Genomic DNA, 18,844 nt, shown 5'->3' on the forward strand with positions numbered 1-18,844 from the left:
AACGGCCCAGACTATTTGAGTTTACAGGAGTGGTTCATAATGCTACCTCATATAGGACATTCAATATTTCCAGAAATTGCTACGAAAATGTACTGCGAGGCTCCAGAAAAGAAGATGTACACACACACACACACACACACACACACACAGCATAGCACCTCAAGAACAAGGTGCGACACCAGCCGATCCAGGGAAGTCACAATAAACACCCGAACCACTCTGGGCACAAACAAGGCCAGCAGGACATTCCTGCATCGCCCAGCGCCCATTGTCGCAAATACCAAATTGGCTGCCATTGCAAGAAAACGACCCGCTAGTCGGGCATGTCTGCCCAGCAACCGGACACACCGTCGAGGTGGGTGTAGCGGTTGGCGTGCCCGACGTTGGACTGGTTGTGGTGGACTTCGTGGTGGTGATCAGCGTGGTACTTGTAGATGAGGTCGTGGTCGTCATCGGGGTAGGTGAGGTCGTTGTCGATGTCGTGGTCGGGCTCGTCGTCGTAGTTGGAGCAGCGCTGCTACCTCCCAAAGCGGACCTGAGTCCTGAAAGAAAGCCGCTGTTGGCGTACACCTGACTCGCATCCCAGATCATGGCGCCTCCGAAACTGCTGAAGTTTTTCACATACTGAATGATCTCGCTAACCCTCGATATCGGCTGGTACCCGGTGCCAGCCGCACCTTGGTTCCCAGGAACACCGAGAAAGACTTTGGCGTTTTTATTCAAAGAGGTTTCACGAGCCCACTTGTCCCAAACATCGAAGTTGAAGTTATTCTGTGTGGAGCTGCCGGGGACGAACGATTGAAGTCCGCAGAAGTTGTTGTAGAACTGAATCCATATCGCGTCGAAGTACACAGCGCCATTGAGCATAGGGCCGTCCGCGGCGTCTGGGTAGGGACACTGGGGTGCAGCGGTGGTGTAGTATTTCTTTGAAGTATCGCTGGCGTAATACGACCGCAACTGGTTTCCAAAGGCCGGCATGTTGTTGACAACGGCCTCGAAGTCGAAGTCGAACCCGTCGACCACCGCATCTCCGAAGGGTCGTTTCGCAGAGGAATTGGAAACCGGTCCAAATGTCTCCCAAATCATCTTGGCACCAGCGACTGCGGCTGCTTCGCTGGAAAAGCCGCCTTCGTTGTAGGTGGCTCCTCCGATTGAAAGGAGGATTGTCCGTCCAAGTGATTGACATTCTTTGATGTCCTCACTGATCATAGGCTCTAGTTAGCTTGTCTACTATGTATGGTTTGGTGCGTACCTACGCAATCTGTGGACAGTCTAGAAGCTGAGTTCCTGGAAACGCGGTGCAGTTGTCGCCGGCATTTGCGAAATTGACTTCAGGAACACCGCCAACTCCGTTGATCCTAGTGACGAAGGAGAGTTGGTATACCTATTAGTCCTGTTAGTAAATGCTCAACAGGGTCAAGGTCTATTTGTTCTGTACATCTGCGTCCGTTGCTGTACACAAAGTGGGTAGAACTGTTAGCGACTGCTGCTTTTACATGGCGCGGAGTCAGGCTTACTCCTGCAATAATGTGACAGACGCTGCTGAACGTATGGACCGGTGGCCTGTCCGTAGGAATTCTGACCTGAGAGATCATGTTAGTTGTTCCACAGCTTCCGTGCTTGCCACGTATACTTACCCCAGTACACGGCAATGTTATTTGGGCTGTTCAGGTTCAACGCGGCCAGCGCGCCTTTGGCAGAAGCCAGAGCAAGTGTGAAAAGAGCAACAGTCTTTGAAGAAGGCATGGTGGGGTATCATGAAACGCAATGTCGAACTGGCTTGAATGACTTGGAGCTCAGGTTGAGTACCACTCAATACCCGGGAGTGTTGGGCCTTATTATACAGATTTTGACAAAGGTTCTTGGTGCGCAAACGGGTCAGTGTATTATTAAATGCGCACATTGGGTGTCATCTGCGTTTGTCATGGGTGTTTAGGACCGGCCTTCTTTGAGTTGTACATACATTCCTTGGCTTCATTCTTCGATCTCAATAGTCCGCTGCATCCGTGAGACGACAATGAATTTCCGAAGAATGTAACCTTCGCATCGTTCTGAGATACGCACACTCGACAGGCCAAGTCGACGACGATGGTGGTTTGCACGCGATACGTTTCAAACGGAATTACAGGGCGGCGCCGCTCTCGTGTGCCCTGCGAAATGTCAGCGATGGTGTACAAGGTTGCTTGGCTAGTGTATGTGCAAGGCATGACAAACGGCGTTGCATTCGAAAATCAGATAAACCATCGGGATTCAAGTCGCTGGGAGTTGCCATGTTGTCGCCGCTAAGCATTCTTATCCATCAGGTGAGTAGCCCTAAGAGAGTGTCATGCAGGTGATCTGATCACCTCTTCCGGCGGTATGATCGTGAGAACCTTGTCTAAAGTCCACGATATAATACCCAGTGCCCCTGCATGATATCGTGTGTCGGATAAGAAGGGTTTCACAAGAAGGCTACATGGAAGAACGGCCATTCGAGAGCGGGTAAATTAATGCAACACTGCCGGGTAACCACATGCCGGCATGGGAAATGAAGCTAACCCGCTACTCGCTCCAGGGCCTGATGACGGCCCGTCTAGACTTGCATGGCACATTGTTTCTACCCCGCGGCTGGGCAAGGGAGATCCATCCTGCCAATGATGTGTCATAACGGTATGGAAAGGGGTTCAGGAACGTTTGCCATCTGGGAGTTAAACTACAATGAAACTGTTTCATCCCTTGTGGCCGTCGCGCTGTTGGTTCTTCTGTCTCATGCACCTTCCACGTGCGATATTCCCTCCTCCACAGTCTGAACAAATTCATTTGTCAGCCCTGTGGCTTTGTACGAGGATCATGCAATCAGAATCCCTTCCGATCAGCCACCGCTGCAGGTTCGAAACGTTGCGTGGCACCCATGGCTTCGATCTCATTTCCCCTCCACGCTCTGGAATGCGAGGGATCTAAAGACACGACCGCCTCCGGCCCTTGTCTCAAGAGTATAGTGCTCTTTGGACTCTCATTCGTACTTCATTTAAATAACCTTAAGTAATCGGTAGGCATGTTTATACATGGCTGTCGGCGCCAAGCTTCGCCCAGGGGTTTGCAGACATCCCTACATTATGACTGGTCGCCTGTGGTCCCATTCTTTTGTTCCTCATCATTTAGTACCGCCTGTTCAATTTCATCTGGCCACAAGAGACATGATCGCGAGACCTCTTTACGACCCTATCTCAAATACAAGTTGCTTTATCGGGGTTAAGAGGTGGCCATTGTGCTCCGGGGGACTAGTCATGAGACCCCAGTACGGACACCAACATTGTAGATCATGGACAACTATCCGCTTGCCATAAAACTATCCGTACTAGGACTTGTGTTCAATATCTACCTACGAAGTGGACAAGTGTTACTGTCACAGTTACCCCGCTCTGGTCGGAACAAAGAGGCCCTGATCGACATTGCCCTGCGATGGATATCACATCTAGTCTAGACATATATTAACGTTGCTCTTCAGAACAAGGGCCAATGTACCTGGTATCGGTACTCCGTTCGACCGAAAATACTACTTGTCCCTGGTCTAACCATATACTGCAGGATATGCGATAATACAAATTAATACAAATAGATTAGATTCTTCAAGATCATACGGTGCCTAGCACTTATCGACTACGTGGGACTCTCTTCAAGTATACCGTAACGTCGGCAATTAACAGGGTACCTGCAGGAATCCAGTACTGATCGACAGGTCCTGGCAGTTGTAACTATATGTACCTGCAATACTACATGCTAGGGAGTATCGACTATGATGATTTCAGATGATAGGGTGTTGTAATCAAAGTGACTACTTTTCGCCGTCATACACCGTCATGACAAAGAAATGAAGTAGACATCGAAGTCTAATGAGAATCAGCGCAGTCATTGTTACCACTGAACGAGGTGTACATAGCCAGTGAAACATTGTTGTTTTATTCCAACTAACAGATGAACATCCAGTCACATTGCATGTTTAAGGTGTACAAAGCGTCATCTAGCCAAATGAAAGACATGATGATAGTTCAGGACCACCCATGCACAGTCAGAGACCGGAACGATGTGCACTTGCTACATTGCTGACAACAAGATTAAGGTCCAACGAGAAAGGACTGAGATCTGTTGCGAATATTCTTCTAACATCTTACAACATGATCTATGGAACAACAGCTGAGAGAGCCGGGAACTCCAGTTCATAGACCGAGTCTACTCTAAACCTCGACTTTGTGGAAGCTTATGTACAGTATTTCTGCTTTGAACATAGCTCGGTGCAAGCATGGACTAGTCGCTATTGGTAGCGTTTTAATTGGCTAGGAATATGCGATATCTTTGCGTATCAGGGTAGTCTATGGAAGATAACAAGGTATACGCAATTAAATCTCGCAGTGCAAGCTTAGTGTGGTATGATGTACCCTAGTCGGTTGAAAACATATTGTTGAATGAAACACGACCACAGTAGTAATTGAATTTGGATGGGAGTGGTATTCAAATATGTTGTTTTCAATTCATCAAGTCATATACATAGCGACGCACTTCGTGTTACTGTTAATTCATCCAGTAAGTATATTTCCAGGTTATGGCTACAGATGGAATTCAATGATTGACCAGCGTTCTTCCAGAGAAAAAACTCACAATTCCCAACGTAATGGTAAATGTACTAGTGCCTTTCCTGGACCTTGAGACAAGAGGCCTGCCTAAAGGCGGCGGCACAGTAGAGTAGTATTGCAGTAGTACTCTTACCTGAAGAAGCTTAGGCCAACAAACCCTTTGCTAAGTTCATTGTAGATTGCCGCGTGATACCTGATTCTACGAGACTTGAAAGAACAACGAGGCCTACATATCATGTGCACTTGACAATGGCATTGAGCAGTGGACTCCATGGTGCTAAACGTTATTTCTCAAGCCATCGACCCATTGACATAAGACTATTGACGTTGGGATGCGTTGCACACTGGGCTTGGCTTTCGTGCCGACCGTCGTCTTCATCACTATCGGGAATTAGGGTTACATCGGCTGCGGTTGACTGGCCAGACCCTTATCACGACCACCAAGTTACTTTTCATTTCCCAGGAAGGCCCACTATGAGGTCACCATTGGTACGGAGCCGATCGCTACGAGCCGACAGTTCAAGTGCCTCCGATTGACCGTTTCGCTGCGAATAATATCCATGCACGTGGTGCAAGTGGTGGTCGAGGAGGGGAATTGCAGAGAGGATATGATGCCACGTCGGGCTCTGCATAATGCAGCTGATGTGCTAATCATATCTTAGTGATTGCATAATAAAACTAGCACTGTCTCGGCGTTTTTACCCCTCGTAAACGCTGGAATCCAACTGCCCAATTGATGGCATTTGCACCACCGATCGATCGAGTTACACTTTCTCGCACACTACGATTATACTCTCTCCAACAGGATTTGTCTAACCAAGACACTCCAGAGTGAAAAAGCTATCCCAGGTAACTAAAAGTACCAAGGACCTATCCACCAATCAACGCCCTTCCTTTGCAATCCGACAAACTTGGTTCATTCTCGGCGCAGAACCACCACTTGACAGATCATCTTCGCCGGTTGTAGTAGGTTCAACAAGTTAAACCCCCGTCATGAGGTGGCGCAATTCCTAAACTTCGAACACGACCGGCGATTTTCCCGGCTGCGGTGAGCTGCATCATAATAGAGGACCGTGCACGCAGACAATTTGTTTGTGAACTGCTTATCGGGGAATAGCTGTTTCGCTTCACCTCCACCGTTGTGGGTTCCTACCGTCCAATTGCAGCGATCAGGGAAGCCAAGCTTATCGGAACCACTCGCCGAGGTTTCCAATTGGGAATTGATTCCAGCTTGACGGTGTCTGGCAATTGCGCTGCGGTATGTAGGGGTCCATGGAGGGGAGGGCCCTAGGGCCAAGCCCTGGGGGTGGGCATCCCGCATGAGTACCGTGGAATGGAAGAAGTATAGCTTCTAGGATACATCACTCGAACTCAATGACTGACAGCTTGTCATCAATGCATCCTGACGGCTGAATTCAGCAGAAAGGAGCTCTCTAATGAAGATGCATCAACCAGCCACCCTTGCCCTAGATTCACCGGGGAGGCTGTCGACTGTTTTTGCACATTCCAGTGTCATCCCTAGCTTCATCCTCCTAATCATAGCGTGCCCCACCACACGGCAGTATGAGGTGATGATGATGATCCTCTCCATCTCCGTCATTGGTAGCCACGCCAGCTCCACCGGATCGGAAATTTCTCTGACCCAGAGAGATCGGAGTCGTTGGGAAGACGTCGTCGAGTGTGAAGAGAGTTAAGCCCTAGACTGGGACGTTCTGGACTGTTTCCGGAACCTTGTTCCCACAGCTACATGATTGGTGTATTACTATTTCCACTTGCGGAAGGCCGATTTGCCCCGCTCCAACTCACGGCCTGACGTTGCGTAGTATATAAGAATAGACTGCGTTGCTGGGTCAAAGTCGCTTAGCACTGTCCCGCAGCAAAATATAAACCATGTCCCACTTGAAGAAAATCGAACGCAAGGTCGAGCGCAAAGTCGAGCACCTTGAACACAGACTCTCGCACGACGCCCATCAACAGAAGGGCAAGTCCACCGGCAAAATGCAGGACCAACCCGCCTCCAAGTCCACGAATGACCTGCCAAAGGGCGTGAAGAACCGCCCCGATGAGTGGAAGATCGAGCAGGGTATCAATGCCGCCAAGCTGCCGTTCCTGGACCAAACGGGCTCCGAGACCGTCTACATCCAGCCCAAGGTATGGATGGTAAGATGACCAAGGACGAGGCGGCCATCAAGGCGGTTGGCGATCCGAACAAGTTGTTTCCTCGCGAGCTCGAGGGATGGAAAGGGTAATGCTGACTCTGTGAATTGTGTATGTGTGAATCAGATACTAATGGATTCTCAGATATGTCGAGTGGGAGGAATACCCCGAGAGGAAGAAGGCCGCCCACAAGATCCTCACCTCCCAGGCCTTCCCGCCCAACCCGGAGTTCCAGATGGGCCCTATCCCCGACTCCAACCCCGTGCTGCCCGGAACGCACTGGAAACAGTGGCATCATGCCATTGGTGGTGAGCTGACGGACGTACCCGAAGACTCATGGAACACCGTCCTGAAGGAGAAGCACCCCGAGATGCTCCATCTGCTGCAATTCCCTTACAACGGCGAGCCTCCCAAGAGACTCACCACTGCCCAGCCAGTGACGCCTAACTCGCTTCACTTCGTCCGGAATCACGGCGGTATTCCATTGATCGACAAGGACAAGTTCTTCCTGAGGCTGGATGGTCTTGTCAAGAACCCCAAGACATATACTCTGGATGATTTGATGGATGAATCGAAGTTCCCTCGCATGAAGAAGATGATTACCATGCAGTGTTCCGGAACCCGTCGTATCGAGCAGATCAGCCTCTATGCGGGTCAGGGTGACGAGGTCCCTCAGGCCCCTTGGGCTGAAGGTGCCATCGGAACCGCCGAATACGTCGGTATCAGCTTGAAGAAGGTCATTAAAGACTGTGGCGGCCTTCTGGAGGGCGGCAAGCACCTTGAATTGTATGGTGCCGAAACCTACTTCAAGAACGACGAAGTGATGAATTACCTGGTCAGTGTGCCCTGGTCCAAGGTCAAGGCCAACGAAGTGATGCTTGCCTGGGAGATGAACGGCGAGCCTCTGCCTAAGATCCACGGATACCCCCTGAGAGTGATGGTGATGGGATACATTGGTGCTCGTAGTGTCAAGTGGCTGTACCGGATCAAGGCCATTGAGACCCCCAGTCTGGCGCCGGTTCAGAGCAAGGAATACCTCTACTTCAACCAGCAGGTTGGCAAGCATAACCAGCGCCCCACGGATGGTATCCAGATCCAGGAGATGCCGGTCAGCTCTGCCATCATGTCCCCGTGGAAGAACCAAGTCGTGATCCACAACGGCAAGATCCGCTGCAAGGGCTGGGCCTATTCCGGTGGTGGCCGATGGCCTGAGCGCGTGGAGCTCTCAGCCGATGGCGGTTTCAGCTGGTACGCCGTGCCGCTCGAGAACATGTCCAAGAAAGGCCAGTGGACCTGGCGTACCTGGGAGATCGAGCTGCCCTGCGACGTGGAGGGATGGATCGAAATTGTGTGCCGTTGCTGGGATAACGCCCTGAACACGCAGCCCCTGGCTGTCCGTGCGGCATGGAACTGGGGTCTGCATGTCACTAGCTCCGCGCACAGAATCTCCGTCTACAGCATCAACAAGAGCCGGCCCTTGACTGCGGAGCGTATCGAGATGTTCAAGCTCATGGCCAGCCTATCGCCCCTATCACATGGCCCGAAGAGCTCCCGACCCAGACCTGGGATGAATACAAGGACTTCTTCAAGAAGTACCCCAGAGATGCGGATAATGAAGCGGTTTAGTACGCTGCATCCAAAATTGGCAATTGTTTTGGCAGCTTTCGCTTATGACTTTTACGACGAAGAGTGGTGGGGGTGGATAATATTGCGTTATGGTATAGCTAGCAAGTATATGCTAAATTGAGAAATATCAGATTATTATTTTGTACCCAGAAATATACAGTTTATCGAATTTGCTCACTATCTGTTTGGTAATGTTTGTATAGAAATATGCTCGCCACGGGACCACAAAGAGATTGGACTATAGAAGAGAATAACCTACCATGCTCAACTTAATCGATTTCATAACTTATGAATACTTCTTGTGTAGAAATTGGTGACTTTGCCTTCCTAAAATAGGACTCGCTCAGGGCCTGCTTTAACTCAGTACTCGGTCCCGGGGTATAGAAAAGGTAAACGTATATATATACTGATTGAAATATCCATCCCTTAGATATGATTCACGGCAGCTGAGCGAGAGTCTGGACAGACTGTTCATCCTTCAATTCGATGTCGGCATTCAGACACTAATGACGTTAATGTTAGGCCTATCTAACCTTAGAAATTCCCATAAAGGTGGTGAGAATAATTTGATCACCGACCATGACATTGCGAGATTTAACATCACCATGAGTGAAGATACTTCGATGAAATCGTGTTAGCCGGCCTGGTAGCTTATGTTGAATAGAGCCGCTCCTTAGAGGTAAGGTAGGTATCTTTCGTAAATTCGCGCCCGAAATTCGAAGTCACTCGTTAATGGCCGGGATGGGCTATCAGCATCTCCGCGACCCATATGCCACAAGCCACAGCCAATCATGAAGGCCAGGTCCAGGATAGTCTTTGTAGGAAGCATTGCCAAATAAACATGCTTCTCTGCACAATAGCACTTAGACATCTCCGCCAGACTGGCTGAAAGCGGAGAGCCAACTCAGGTCCCAGCAAGCCTCGGCGAACCAATGCTTCGCAGGTTTTTGTCTCCTTAGCAGAGTCAATGGAGATGGGATCTGTATTCCGGACTATATGCTTTGTTTTGCGCTCAAAGTCGTACGTTAGCAAAGCCATCGTAGGATAAACATTGTGTCAACAAGCCGAAATGAGACCATCAAATACTTCATGGCGGTTAAGTTCGGGAAACTCCATTTCCCCAAATCGGCGATCCCATTCCTTGGCGCTTAGGACAATGTCGTCGTAGGGTTCATGGCCGTATACCATGAAGTATACAAGTGTGCCAGCCGCAAACCGTTCCGTTTTGGCGGAACATAAACCGTATGTGCCTTCCAATGGCCCAGCACGTATTAGTTGGGCCCGTGGAGGCAGGGTACCTTCGAGTAATTGTCCAATAATGGTTGCACGACCAAGAATCACCCAACTTCAAGTTGAAGTTTCTGTCCAGAAGGCAGTTGCCTGCATGTAGATCGTTATGACAGAATCCCATCCTCTCGACATATTCAAGAGCAGACGTGATTTATTGTATCCACCGAGCGATAAGCACAGGATCCTCGTACTCCTTAACCTTGATAAGACGCCCGCGAACGCCATTCGTTCCTGTCTCTCGCTCCTGGCGTTCATAGAAACGAGGGGCGATGGCCTTATGCGTGCAGTATGATCGAAAAAGATGGTCTGGGAGAATGAGAAAACATTCAACAATATTCGCGCATCGCGCCTGGCACTTATTAAGACGTTTTTAAAACGCGACATCCTTGAGGGAAAGATGCTCCGTTGGCTTTTCTTCCGGGGTTCGGTCGCGACGAACTTGTTTCACTACAATAGTTGGCGTGACATGGTAGACATACGCGTCAAGTCCTCCGCCAACCCAGTTATGTTCTTCGAGAGTAGCGGCGTAATGAAAACACATATGATTGTAGGCGTAGCCGTACAGTACTTTGGCAAGGGCATATATACAGAGGAGGGAAGGGGGGAAGGGGGAATGGAGAAACTTGGGGAGATCGTCCGTGTCACAAATAGGTCTCGATCTGACCACGCGATGCCTTTTTCGTCCCAGTGAACCCTTCCTATGGTTAACAGGTTGTCCCTCTATTATGACAAGTGCAAAGCATCTCTTATGGATGATCAATATAGGTCGTAGATAGTTCCAAGTAATAGCTGAATAAATACTGAAACAACCTTAGTGTAAATCATTTAGCACGTCCCTAATATTCCGGCGGGTCACTCTTCGGGCCGCCCCTTGGTCCTCTAATAAAGCCAGCATCTAGACGGCGATACATATCTAAGCAACCGCTCGAGGTAATTACATTGAGGTTGTCGATCTTCCCAATATCCGGTAGAGGTATTACTCTTGTGCATGACTCACAGGTATTGTATATTCGCCTTGGAGAAAATTTTAATAAACGGTTACTCTACCAGATACTGTTATCTGGGAGCTTACTCTCTGGTTGTAAAGCAATGAAGTAAGATAATTGATGTTTATAACTACAGTCTACTTCCAGGCAGAGCTCTCTCTAAGAAGCCGAGAAGTGATAGTCTAGGAGATACTATTGCATTGGGAATATTCAAAGTACGAATTAACGCATCAGGAGATTGTACAAGAACAGTCCACGTTAAACTTATATATCTCTCGTAAATACATCCAGAGCCTTTTCTGCACATCGCTGGCTCATATTCATAAACGATGACTTAACACCCTACAGACTAACAACCCCCACGACCGAACCATTTGTCTTGACCGTGATAATCAACGATGCTCAACAAATTTTGCCTCCGTGGTATCAGACGAAATACTTCCCGCAGCAGACTTTCTCCTCTTGGCAACCGTGAAGCCACCCAACAAGAAGAAAGCCGCCTGCAAGCCCAAAATAACCGCAAGGGTAACCATGGCACCAATAACGCCGGCAACAGCTTTAGAGATCCCATTATCGTTGCTGCCGGTCGACTGAGCACTGGCAGAGTCAGAGGACGAGGTGGCACATTTTCCATCCGTATTGCCGCACGCGCTGCACCATTCCTCCGTAGACATGACCGCGATGCTCTTGGTCTGCTTCTCGAATTCAGTCCAGGAGATGGTGGCGCTCGATTGGCCGTAGAGGGCAAACTCAGTCGGCTCGCCAGAGCCAGTGATGGTGCCGTTGTGGAAGATGAAGCGCACGGAGATGTCAGCTGGGTCGGGGAACCCGCTGGTAGAGTCGGTGATCAGCTCCCATGCCATTGAAGAGGCGTAGTCGGGAATGCCGGTGAAGTCAGAGTTGGCCTTGGGGAGCTGGGCAAGCCCAAAGTACGAGAGGAAGGTGCCGTAGGAGCCGAATTGGATGTTCAGCTTGGTCTTACCCTGTGTGCTGATCGTCTCGCGGAGCCCATCGAGCATCTCTCCGGCCAGCTGGGCACCGGCAATGGCCCGGACGGTCTCTGTCGAGTTGTAGGCCAGGTTGTACTGCTCGATGTTGGCCAGGGTCAACAGCTGGTGGAACTGAGCGTCGGTGGGCATGTTCTCCGTGCTGGAGTTGTGGATTCTCGCCACATTGAGGTAGTCCCAAATGGAATAGGCGTTTTTAAAGCTAATGTCAGACTCGGAGAACTGGGCCTTCAGGACGGGCGTGAGGGAGGTGTAGAGGTCTTGAGTGGACGCCAGAAGATCCTTGTACAGTGTCGAGCTGTAGTAGCTGTTGCTGCTGACTTTGGCCTTCTGGCACTTGGTGGTGTCCTGGAGCCATGTGTTGTCCTCGCTGTTTGTTCCGGTGGTGGTGAGCGAGAGCGGGACCAGTTGGTACCCGTTCAGTGGCGCCTCCACCGTAGTCCCGTTGGCCAATTCCTGGCTTGCAATTGTGCCAACTGGAGGGTAAACACCCTGCAGGAAGCCGATGGCCGAGTTCTGCAGCACAGTATCAGATGGCGCAGATGCACTAAGCTGCTTTAGATTGACGATATCCGCACTGATACCTTCAATCTGAAGGGAAGAGTTTGAATCGATATAACGGTTGTGGTAGTAGCTACCAGTCATGAACACCTCACTATATCCCAGGTCCGTAAGCTGGGTGTTGCCCTGTATTTTAGGGGTGCGGTCCCCGTGGCGGGCGAAAATGTACACACCCAGCACTCTCTCCGCAGACACTAAGTGGGCCTGGGGTATGGCCAGCATGGCCAGCATGAGGTAGTCTCGCGATGAGGTCCACATTTTGCAGGAAGAATGCCACGCCTGAAAGCAATTGATCACTAACTCGTTCGTAAGTCATGGGAAATCTGAGGTAATTATATACTTCGCAGGGTTACACTCAAGGACGGACACTACAGTTACTACGAAGACCTGAATCAGTACCCCGCACCTATACGGACATTTTAACGACCTCGTCCGTGGAGAAATATGTCACTAGCTACATGGCCAAAGACTATTTTACCCTTGCACACCAGTAGCAGTTCTAGACGTTATATCTGGTGCATAACTAATACTGTTGCCAAGCCTAGACGCCTTGGCGTGTCTGAGAAGGAAACAGGCGGCGCCTCTCCGACTGGGTTCCAGGCGCTTGCTGAACTCAATGCAGAACTTGGAGGAGAGGTCTAGTATCCCACTTACCGTGGGTCAAAACACGAAGGAAAGCTTAAACCAATCTGACTGGCTGAAATGTCCATTCTGGCTGTTTCTGGCAAGTCTAACTGACCAATAATTCACCCCTGCATCACACCAAACATCATTGACTACTGAATTGACTCGACGCCTGGTACGATATGGTTTGTGTGGCAGTCGCGGGTGCATTGGCCCTTGTAGGAAGGTAGAGCTAATAAATAGGCTAGTCACAGGGTATGCCTTGCTCTTATCAAGGGTCCAGATGCAGGGTTCTCGTTAAGCCTGGTCATACGTAATGATGTCGAGGGCAAGTTGCCACCAGGGAATCGGATCTTTGCATATTCAAGAACGCACACTCTTTGGGCATGATCAATTAATTGAATTGATGTGATCAACCTGCACTACTGCTTCTTCGCTCATATTATACTCTCAAGATAGTTCGATGTCTACTAGTACAATTGCATTCTTACAATTCCAAGTGTTAACACAATGCGGAAAAACCCACATTCCATCTGCTTATAGCCGAGTTTATTCATATGACAAGTTTGACAGCATCAGTTGACACTGCAGAGTTTTGTACTCTAATCTTAAATCACCCGCATCCGTAAACAATAGGCATTATCGACGTGAGACTAGATTCCCTCCCCATCCCAATCCTTATTTGCCCTCCACTCTCCGTCCTCCGGTTTGCTACCAACGAACTCCTCACGTTTCCAGATCTCGGCCTTGGCCTTGCACTCATCCAGGATCTCCTCGGCGGCTCTCCAAGCCGCACGTCTATGCCCCGAGCTGACAGCAATTAAAATCGACGCCTCCCCAACGGCCACAGTTCCCAGCCTATGGGAGATGCTCACGGCGATGAGCCCGTGTTTCTCTTTGCTCTGTCGCGCGATGTCTGTCAGGGTCCTCAATGCCAGTGGTGGGTAGGATGTATAGCTGAGCTGAGCTACGGCACGCCCGTCGAATGTATTTCGCGTGTCCCTAGGAAAAACACATTTGCGCCTGCTGCGGGGGAACTGGTGTAGGATAATGCTGTATCAGCACTGAGGGGGTCGTATGTCAATTCGATATGGATTTTCTCATCGGGTAGAGTGACGGTGCGTGGAAATGTAGACCGGTCAAGGTGAGCGGGGGTCGAGTTTTCGGTTTCGGAAGGTATCGACGGGTACGACACTGTACTCGTTGCTGTTGAGACGTCCATTTTGAAGAAATGCTGTCTAACGTGGTGAAGATATATATTCAAGTGCGAAAGTCCTCAATTGCTCTGCTTATGATCTTACAACTGGTAGTACACTACACTTCTTTGGACCATTGCAAGCCGCCTATCTATCACAAACAAGACCCAAGACTCGGTAAGATAAATCGCCCAAGGCAGTGGATCTATGCGCCAAAGCTGAAGAGGGGCAATTGTTCTTGATCGTATTCTGCAAAGTAGGGTTCGAAGCTACTAAACCGGTGGGGCAGCGTGACCCCGCGCTAGGCTGTTCTGGGAACAACTAATCGACCAATTACAGAAAACCTAACGTGATGCATGTCAACCCTCATGCGAGGGATTGTTGGCAGACTAATGCCCTTGGAGATGGTCGCTTTGCATGTTTTTCAGCGACGTGTCGGAGATTTCGCGGTGAAAGGTCGTTTTTAATCCGGGTTATGTTGTTGAAAATGGACGTCGATGAGGTTACATTTGTGTCTTGCCGTTGATCTCCCGTCTGATTCCCTTGAGTGAGACAAATAGAGGCATTGTAATGCACGCACGATGAGAGAAGGAATTCGGAGAGTAGTGGGGCATCTTGGGCGTTGAGCTCTCCACTGCCTCACACTCAAGGGGTCTTGTAATTATAGAGCAGGACTTATGGTCTGACAAACAATATGTAGCCTGTCAGGTCTTAGATGCTCTCCTGGCCATGTCAATATAGAGTGACTGCTTTCCCGTACTCATTCTGCGCCAGTATAGGGTCTAACATACTCTACTTCCGTTGATCAACTTGGTTAACCATGGCGAACACAGCATTACAACCCGCAATACTGATCATATCAGATACTGCATCCGAGGATCCGTCGACCGATAGGGTCGTGGATGCTCTAACACCACTATTACTAGCCACAGGCCAAAGTCCCTGGAAGACACCATTCGCCAACATAGTCCCCGATAATATACTCGATATACAAAGGAGCATATGTGACTGGACCGACGGGCAAGATGCCGTGAATCTAGTGCTCCTCAGTGGTGGCACAGGGTTCACTACTCGAGACAATACGCCTGAGGTTCGTTGAAACACAGACAATATTAGCATAACCCCAGCTCTGATACTCTGAGACACAGGCGGTAACTCCTCTCCTGCATCGGCATGCCCCTGGACTTGTGTATGTTTGGTCTCCGATGTCTTTTACGGCTGGCACTGACACGCAGCAACAAGGCATGGCATGTTGGATGCATCGTTGAAAGTCACGCCATGTAAGACCAAGCGTAATCATTTACTCTGCCGAAAATAAGACTGATCTCAAGCGCAGTCGCGATGATGTCTCGGCCTGTCGCAGGAGTACGGAATGGTACACTGATAGTCACTCTCCCGGGGTCGCCGAAGGGGGCGAAAGAGAACCTTGAGGCCATTGTAAAGCTTCTTCCTCACGCGTGCATACAGGCGGCCGGGGCAAACTCCCGACTTCTACACGCTGGCGGCATGCAGAAACTTGAAGCAGAAGCCGGCGTCACTGCGGAAAATAATCAAGGGAGCGGCACCGAGCATTCCCATAACCACCAACCGCAACTGGGACATAGTGATTGTGGCCGGCATCACGGAAATAAGACCGCAAAATCAAATGACACGAGCGAGGGGCCAAGCCGACGGAATCGCCTATCCCCATATCCGATGCTGTCGGTTGACGAAGCTCTCTGGCGTATCAGTAACCATACTCCTGATCCAGTCATCGTTGAGGCCCCAGTGACACCTGCCTTGGTTGGATCCGTGATTGCTGAGGATGTCTACGCTGGAGAGGCCGTGCCGGCTTATCGGGCTAGTACTGTTGATGGATATGCAGTGATTGCTCCTAACTTGAATGAAGATAGTACAACTTCTACTACTAGAGGAACCAAGGGCATCTTTCCTGTTGCCTCTGTTGCGCACGCAAATGCTAGTGACATCGCTCCCCCGTTGGAATGCGGGACGATCTCGCGTATCACTACTGGTGCACCACTGCCTCCCAACGCAAACGCGGTGGTTATGGTTGAAGACACTGTTCTGCATTCCTCCACACCAGATGGCACCGAGGAGGCCACGGTGGAAATCCTAACGGATGATATCAAGCCCAACGAGAACGTACGGCAACCCGGAAGTGACATTGAATTGGGCTCAAGGATCCTTCGAAAGGGCGATATTATCACACCCGTCGGAGGTGAAATCGGCCTTCTGGCAGCAACCGGCACTAACACAGTTAAGATTTATAAGAAGCCTTGTATTGGCGTTATGAGCACAGGAGATGAGTTAGTCCCGCATGATGATCCCCAGAGACTTCATGGTGGCCAGATCCGTGATTCTAATCGGCTTTCCCTACTTTCATGTCTCTCATCTTGGGGCTTTCCCACCGTTGATCTGGGTATCGCCCCTGATACCCCTGCAGGTGAGCTCGAAGAGCGGCTACGCAATGCGGTCAATAAGGAAGAAAACAGCATCGATGTAATTATCACGACAGGCGGTGTCTCGATGGGAGAATTAGATCTCCTGAAGCCCACCATCGAGCGTTCCCTTGGCGGCACGGTGCATTTTGGTCGTGTCGCCATGAAGCCCGGGAAGCCAACCACGTTTGCCAGCATCCCCGTCAAGCGGTCACCATCTCAAACGAACGATGCACCGAAAACATGGGGAAAGAAACTCATCTTCTCGCTACCCGGGAACCCCGCCTCGGCTCTGGTCAGCTTGCATTTGTTTGTGCTACCCTGTCTGCATAAGCTCATGGGGATGGGCCAGGGAAGGCTTTCCTCGGGGTCCGGCCCAATACCGGGACTTCCTGTGGTGACGGTGACTCTGATGCATCAGTTGCCGTTGAATCGCGAGCGCACGGAATATCATTGTGCCATTGTCAGGGCATCCCAAGCGGATGGACTGCTGTATGCTTGTAGCACGGGGGTTAGTGTTACAGGACAGCGGAGCTCGAGGGTTGGGAACCTTGCGCATGCGAATGCTCTCTTGGTATTGAAACCCGGACAGGGATATATTGAAAAGGGAACGCTGGTAGAAGCGTTGATTATGGGCCCTATCCGGTCAGGGGTATGATGTGTAGATTTTAGGTGGTTTTATACATTTAGTCCAATACTATTGCGCCGTTGACAATATGACTGGATCGTTCATGCGTTGATCTTTCTGGCCTGAAGAATATATATTAGTGTCCTATAGTATGCTTGGCGTCATATCAAGACGAAGCCAAGCTCTGCAGGATTGGCTCGCGTCAACCTAAATCCCAGCCACCAAACTGGCAAGGTAAATCAGAAAGTCCGAGAGGACAGGTAAGCAGCCAATCCAACTATCTGTATATGCGATGACGAGACAGAGCAATACTTCGACTATCATTCGCTCGTAGCTTCAGGGCGTGCCGTGTCAAGCCATCTAAAAACTGCAACGAAATGCGACACGACGCCGCCATGATTCGCTCCATAGTCTTGCCGAAGACGGAAAAGACGCCAGGCTAGAGCGACTCCACTTGGGACATACGGCGCAGCCTTAGCTTCGTCCTTAGGGTCTGTGCTCGGCAGACTCAGGCCATCTTGCTCGGAGGTGCAATCACAGCCCGCGGAGATAAAGCCAGATGATTTGCTAATTGGTGTGGACAGTGTTATCCAGCGGTTAGACACCAAATTTGCACGTTTCTGCCAACCGAGAGAAATTTCTTGTTGATCCCACGCTTCTTTGGTAACTATATCACCCCACGGCAAGCAAAAAAAAAAGGAAACCTCTTTTGCTAATTAATCTAGGGGTAAACCTGTGAGCTACCACAGACGAAAATACCCACGAAGAAATAAATTCGCCAACCATGGCTCAAGCGACCGGGGCCTTCCAGGTTCATTACTTCGCCAGCGCATCGAGCTATACGGGCCGTCAAACAGAGTCTCTGCCCGCACCACTTCCGTTGGCGAAATTGTTCGATGTCTTGGAATCCAAGTATCCTGGGATTGAGGAAAAGATTTTAACGAGTTGTGGGGTTAGTGTTAATGTGGAATACGTGGATGTGGAGGAGGAGAAAGCGAAACTCCGCGATATGGAAGCTGCCCCGGAGGGCCAAAATCAGGGCCTGGTGATTATCAAGGACGGTGATGAAGTAGCTATTATTCCCCCAGTTAGTTCGGGGTAAGTCTGTCTCCACTTCACTTTAGATATGAGAGAGATGAGACCGTTTTCCTGCAAAGATAAGCCTCCACCTTTGACTTGCACAGCGTGCATATGCAGCATTAGATTTATATAAAATCGAGAGTCATGGATATCAAGCAACTCACAACTAAACCAAGGTATGCCCCGTAAGGCCATGAGGCATGCATACAAGAGAGCGAAGCCGTCCCGGTTTTCGGCCCGAGCGCTGACTCCACCACGGTAACTGCGAGCAATGTACCTAGCTGGGTGATTGGCAGTTGACTTATTGGAATGGCCCATTCAGTTATATTTCCTCCAGGTAAGAATGGTCTGGTTTTCTACGAAGCGCCCCCTTCTCATGAACTGAGGCTGTATATGTCATGCTACCTTAGCCCAGGAGAGCAATGGCCTCATAACAACAACCAAGTATACTCATGCAGGCCACAAAACTCGAATGGTTACATTATGTACCAGCCAAGGAAGAGATTAACCGCCACCGTGCCTGTGGGTCCGATTCATTAGGTTGCTTGATTGCACACTTCTTATCGTCAGTGGGGTTCGTAGCCCTAGTCCGGAGACCGCCCGAAACCGAAGCCTTTCCTAGTTGCTGATGCAAAATGATT

At 50.0% G+C, this 18,844-nt stretch overlaps 6 protein-coding genes across 6 annotated transcripts; 3 read left to right on the forward strand and 3 right to left on the reverse strand.

The window, feature by feature from the left end:
* Nucleotides 1–159: 159 nt before the first annotated feature.
* Nucleotides 160–1,746, reverse strand: chi3 (putative class III chitinase; the record flags this gene model as incomplete). The annotated part of the gene is made up of 5 exons (XM_015547327.1): nt 160–1,201; nt 1,257–1,384; nt 1,439–1,452; nt 1,497–1,583; nt 1,638–1,746. 5 exons carry the CDS (start codon nt 1,744–1,746, stop codon nt 160–162), a joined length of 1,380 nt encoding a protein of 459 aa, XP_015410999.1.
* A 4,754-nt stretch (nt 1,747–6,500) lies between these two features.
* ANOM_002071 (sulfite oxidase) lies at nt 6,501–8,514 on the forward strand (the record flags this gene model as incomplete). The annotated part of the gene is made up of 3 exons (XM_015547328.1): nt 6,501–6,761; nt 6,785–6,855; nt 6,912–8,514. The coding sequence occupies 3 exons, from the start codon at nt 6,501–6,503 to the stop codon at nt 8,512–8,514; spliced, it is 1,935 nt and encodes a 644-aa protein (XP_015411000.1).
* A 2,547-nt stretch (nt 8,515–11,061) lies between these two features.
* ANOM_002072 (uncharacterized protein) lies at nt 11,062–12,495 on the reverse strand (the record flags this gene model as incomplete). Its single annotated transcript, XM_015547329.1, has 1 exon — nt 11,062–12,495. One exon carries the CDS (start codon nt 12,493–12,495, stop codon nt 11,062–11,064), a length of 1,434 nt encoding a protein of 477 aa, XP_015411001.1.
* A 1,019-nt stretch (nt 12,496–13,514) lies between these two features.
* On the reverse strand, nt 13,515–14,083 carry ANOM_002073 (molybdopterin synthase catalytic subunit; the record flags this gene model as incomplete). Its single annotated transcript, XM_015547330.1, has 2 exons — nt 13,515–13,763; nt 13,838–14,083. The coding sequence occupies 2 exons, from the start codon at nt 14,081–14,083 to the stop codon at nt 13,515–13,517; spliced, it is 495 nt and encodes a 164-aa protein (XP_015411002.1).
* Nucleotides 14,084–14,877: 794 nt separating this feature from the next.
* Nucleotides 14,878–17,153, forward strand: ANOM_002074 (bifunctional molybdopterin adenylyltransferase MobB/molybdopterin molybdotransferase MoeA family protein; the record flags this gene model as incomplete). Its single annotated transcript, XM_015547331.1, has 4 exons — nt 14,878–15,147; nt 15,206–15,246; nt 15,300–15,337; nt 15,394–17,153. 4 exons carry the CDS (start codon nt 14,878–14,880, stop codon nt 17,151–17,153), a joined length of 2,109 nt encoding a protein of 702 aa, XP_015410995.1.
* A 754-nt stretch (nt 17,154–17,907) lies between these two features.
* ANOM_002075 (MoaD/ThiS family protein) lies at nt 17,908–18,225 on the forward strand (the record flags this gene model as incomplete). The annotated part of the gene is made up of 1 exon (XM_015547332.1): nt 17,908–18,225. One exon carries the CDS (start codon nt 17,908–17,910, stop codon nt 18,223–18,225), a length of 318 nt encoding a protein of 105 aa, XP_015410996.1.
* Between the last annotated feature and the right edge of the window lie 619 nt (nt 18,226–18,844).

The sequence above is a fragment of the Aspergillus nomiae genome (assembly GCF_001204775.2).
Source record: "Aspergillus nomiae NRRL 13137 chromosome Unknown contig00019, whole genome shotgun sequence".
Classification (NCBI taxonomy): domain Eukaryota; kingdom Fungi; phylum Ascomycota; class Eurotiomycetes; order Eurotiales; family Aspergillaceae; genus Aspergillus; species Aspergillus nomiae.